Source organism: Pocillopora verrucosa, chromosome 3 (assembly GCF_036669915.1).
Source record: "Pocillopora verrucosa isolate sample1 chromosome 3, ASM3666991v2, whole genome shotgun sequence".
Taxonomy (NCBI): Eukaryota; Metazoa; Cnidaria; class Anthozoa; order Scleractinia; family Pocilloporidae; genus Pocillopora; species Pocillopora verrucosa.
Window position 1 is genome coordinate 27,715,548 of NC_089314.1, and position 4,729 is coordinate 27,720,276.

At 37.9% G+C, this 4,729-nt stretch overlaps 1 protein-coding gene across 1 annotated transcript; it reads right to left on the reverse strand.

Annotated features, from left to right (window-relative positions):
* Positions 1 to 1,089: 1,089 nt before the first annotated feature.
* Positions 1,090 to 4,632, reverse strand: LOC131799188 (uncharacterized). The gene is made up of 4 exons (XM_059116892.2): positions 4,356 to 4,632; positions 2,917 to 3,183; positions 2,124 to 2,416; positions 1,090 to 1,406 (listed from the first exon to the last, which is right to left on the reverse strand). The coding sequence occupies exons 1-4, from the start codon at positions 4,558 to 4,560 to the stop codon at positions 1,359 to 1,361; spliced, it is 813 nt and encodes a 270-aa protein (XP_058972875.1). The 5' UTR covers positions 4,561 to 4,632; the 3' UTR covers positions 1,090 to 1,358.
* Positions 4,633 to 4,729: the final 97 nt, after the last annotated feature.

Below are 4,729 nucleotides of genomic sequence, written 5' to 3' on the forward strand. Positions count from 1 at the left end.
AATAAGATCAATCCTTCGGAGTCAGGCATGGTTACCGTAGCACCGGCACGTTGGTGATGGATTTCTGTGACTATTTAAGTGTATCCCTGATACATGAACGTCAAAATGATGAGAAAATGTCCCTCGTAAGTAAACAAGTATGTATTTTCCACTTCATGTCAAAATATGGTAATTTTTCTCTAAGGAAAGAGGGGGAGGTAAGGGAAGGGATCACTTAAATCAGTCTCTCAGGCCCTGGATTCCTTTTCAAGATCTCGAACCCCTTGCCTGCATAGCTGGCAGTTTTTTCCGCGCTTTAAACTAGCTTTCATACCAAACTTTCCAGTTTTAACGGATCCGCCACATGACGGTTCAAAACGCACCCAAAACCGTTTGCTTCGCATGAAAAGCGTACTGAAAAAGCGCCGTCATGTGTTAAAAAAAAAAGGGACTTAGTCGTAGCGTTAAATTCCACAGCGACCATAAACCAATGAAGGAGCGAATCTAAGAGATCCTCGCAGCTATGAACACTACTGAGCTAGTAGTTGAAAATAAGACCTGAAAATAAATTCATGAATTTATTTTCAGGTCCTAGAGAAACTGTGCTGCGTCGGTGGGATGTATTACGAGTTAATTTGGTTTTATCAACAGAGTTGATGATGTGAATCGTATATTGCTGAGATTTTAAAGCCACGGTTTCGAGTGTCAGTTCATCGTTTGATTCGATTCACTTTGACGAAGTCGTTTGTTTCACACTCTCTTTACAGTCTGAACTTAGTTGATCAAACCAAATTATCCTTATTATAAATAGAAGCTGATGTTGAATTTGATAATGCTGGAAGCAAAACCATTCTGTACTAGTTTCGATTTTTCCAGTTATCCATTGTTATTATTGCAATCAGAATTTGAATCTCAAAGAAAATTGTGACCTACATCTCTTACCCCTGACTTGAGGTAGCAGCAGTAAGGCAAAAAAAAAAAACGATCTAGATTTTGATGGAATATCAACCAAACAATGGTTGAACACAAATCTTACGTATAACCTCACTTTCCCTCATTAGTCGTCCCCATCTACCCACTGAGACTACACAGAAAGGAGGTAAGAACAACTCATAGCTTAAGATTGTTTATTCAAAATAATACACTTCATCATAGCGACAAATCCAGTAAGCTCGCTGATTAGACAAACGTGTCTATCACACACTTAAAGTAGTGTTACTCCATGACAGAGAGACACAAGTCCAAAATTTTCGAAGCCATAATTGTCTCATTAGTATTACTATGTTCCACCAAATTGATCACATCTTCTGTACAATAATTGGTTTCTCTTTAAAAAAAATGGCTGGTACATGTAAATTGAGATTCAAGAGATGAGTTGTCTATCCCACCACCATTGTGTTCTCATTTGGGAAGTTGTACTCAGGAATCTGAAAATGGAGCAGAATGTTGGAAATAAGAATTGTGATTTTAAAACTGAGACAAATATGATGTGATGTGATGCAAGAAAGTGCTTACAATAAGTCCCTTAAACCGAGAAAAATACCGTTTTGAATGAGTGAATGAATAAACATCATTTTAAGACAACCATACCCAAAAACTAAATACCATAACAATGAAATAATAATCATAACAGACTACACTCCATGAAAAAACTAGTCATCTAACTTCTTCAAGGTAGCTTCCAGTCACAGCAAGAATAAGATATAAAGATAGACATTGTGTGAGAGACAAGGTGATCCTGTACCCTCAAAAGGGGTTCCAATCTCAGACTTGGGTCAATGGAGTTTGATGCTCTACTATTGATTCACAGAGTCCTCATTGGTGAGCCCAGAGATTCTCTAAGTTGCAAGTATCATGAGCATAAATGGAAACTAAATAAGCTAAATTTTGAACTAGCATATGGGCTAGGTGTTACTCAAAGTTAATATAATACACAAGTCCCACATGCTGTTAGAATCATCACTGTTTAAAGAATATTATTTGCAATGAAGAAACATGGTAACTAATGCACTTGGTCCTCAAACAAAGAAAATTGTAAGTTGAATCTGCAACATATGTACCCACATCATGATTGAAAAAAAAAAATGAATGAAAACAAAGAAATGAAGAGTTTTTTACAACAATCTTTCTTGCTGCTTTGTTACCTCAAGATTGAGTGGAGCTGGTCCCTTTCTGATTCTTCCAGAAGCATCATAATGTGATCCATGGCAGGGGCAGTAATAGCCACCATATTCACCAGAGTTAGCAATTGGAACACAACCAAGATGTGTACAGACTCCAATTACAACTAGCCACTCATCCTTCACTACACGCTCAGTATCATCTTGAGGATCTCGCAGACTAGCAAGATCAACATTACGGACTTCTTCGATTTCTTCAGCTGTGCGCCGACGCACAAACAGAGGCTTTCCACGCCATTTGAAAACCATGTTCTTTCCTGGGAAAACGGTAAAAATTTAGTTTTTGAGATCAGTGAGACCTCTATATTCTGACAAACTTTTTTATTAGACAAACTCTATTAGAGAACTCTTAAGTAAACACAACAGCCATTCAATACAAAGGTAAATTTCACAACAAGTCAATAAGAGATAAAGTACATGTACATACATGCAAACTACCTGATAAGCAGGAAAACATGAGTGACAAAGTCATGATTGGTTTATGTTCATAATCTCAGGGGTTCAGAAGGAGGTGCAAGTTTTCTGGACAAATCAAAGAGCAGAGTGGAACAAAACCAATACAATTCTAGATTTCTAACACCAACTGATTGAAAATTTAGTCCAGATAGAACTACATTGAAATCTTGATGCAGACATCCACATGGGGTCTAAGCAAGGCAGCTGCTCCCAACAATTTTTCACTAATAGAGTTTATCAGTAATATCATGCATTAACTTAGCCTAAGTTTAATTCAACCATTTGGAATGAAATATCTTACCTTCAGGGATTGTTGAAAGATCTACTTCAATCTTTGCCATAGCCAAAACATCTGCTGATGCACTCATGGTGGAAATAAACTCCAGCACAACATTCTTGCCGGCATGTAGGCCTGCCACACCCATTCCAGCCACCATGAGATATGTGAAGGCTCGCCGACTGATTTCTGATGTGTTTGGCTGATTTGGATCCTGAGAGACATCTCTTCTGTATGCACTGAAGTCAGGCATTGACACATCCGTGTGGCTGAAACGTACTTGTGTCCTACCTGTGTTGATAGTTTAAATCAGAATAATGAATATTTTGCTACAAAGATTAATTTGATAGCACCAAACATCACTTCAACCAGCAAACATTGAAACAACCACTTAATTATAAACATATAAAAGTGTTTCTCAGCCAATTTTACCATAAATAACATTTGATTACACAAAGTTGAATACCGAAAAAACTGAAGTGGTTGTAAAGCAGAATTTTGTACATTGCAACCTGGACTATACTGGTTTTAGTAACAGAAACACAAGACCCTGTACACACAGGCTGAAAAAACAGCATGATAGACTGCCAATGACAGGTTTTATTGAAATCCAAAAAATACAAATTTCCAAAATTTCCCAAATGTTTTATCACCCATAAAATAGATCTTAGGTCAAGAAATGGACTCTTGTTGTCCCCTCTTTTACTTAACTCCTGAATTAGACCAACAAGTCAAAGAACAATGGTACTACAAGCATTTGTAGACAGTCTTGTGGAAAACCAATCAAGACATGCCTCTACAGAGTGGCCAACAAAGTGGTGAATTTCTCAAAATTGCATGCTCAGTGGGGGTTAGTTTGTGCCCCTACCACATGCATAATATCCCCTAACAAGACACAATGCAAATGCATGCTCAGAAGGGGTTAGTTTGTGCCCCTTCCACATGCATAATATTCCCTAACAACACACAATGCAAATCACTAAAGCATACATGTTACACAAGAACCTTACTTGAGTGTCAAAGTTACTTGGCATTTCAACTAATTGGGGAACATAAATAAAATTTTACTTTTGATTGTGAGGAAAATTTTGAAAGAGATGTGATATATGCAAACGGATGTAAAACGAAAATCTTCGTAAACGATTTAAAATTTCGTGACTTAGCAAGGTTACGACAAATTCATAAGTTTTCAAAATGAGGAAACTTGGCACGATTTCTTGACTAATTTCACAGTGCTTTTCCATTAGTGTCCTTGAACTTAAACCGAATAATCCATATCAAAGGACGCTATATCAATCTAGAGAGGTCCACTGGCTCAACATTACATAATTAGCTTCAATATTCTGATCGGACTATTTCAAAACGCCGGGAAGAGAAAATAATGTCATGGATTAAAGTATGCCACACACCAGTGCACACGATCAGCTCAGAGTTCTAACTAAATTTTGAAAGTCGCTCCTTACCAATGTGAGTCGTTGTGGCGACCATGTTTCCAGTTGGGATAGTTTTTACAAGCGATTGACTTGTTAGAGCTGCCGGCGGACTCTGTACCGTCTCAAACGTAGGAATAACAGCAGCAGGAGTACCTTTTAGCGCTTGTGCAACATGGGTAGTGGTAGCAGATAGAAATCTTGAAAAGCCTGGCGATAAACATTTGGTGGAAAACATCCTGAGCGAGATATTTCACGCCAGAAAGCCTCTTGCTCTCTCACGAAACTTGAAGTTTTTCAATATGGCCGACAAAAGTGCGTCACAATTACCCGTGATACAACACGACGAAAATATAATGAAACCGCTGACAAAAAGTGTAAATTGAGCGCCATTTTCGAAGTTTTGT

Coding starts and splice junctions, on each gene's coding strand:
- LOC131799188 (XM_059116892.2), bottom strand. CDS start 4,560: ATGTTTTCCACCAAATGTTTATCGCCAGGCTTTTCAAGATTTCTATCT. Junction 3,184..4,355: donor CGCCACAACGACTCACATTG/GTAAGGAGCGAC, acceptor CTATCAACACAG/GTAGGACACAAGTACGTTTC. Junction 1,407..2,123: donor CAGCTCCACTCAATCTTGAG/GTAACAAAGCAG, acceptor CTCCATTTTCAG/ATTCCTGAGTACAACTTCCC.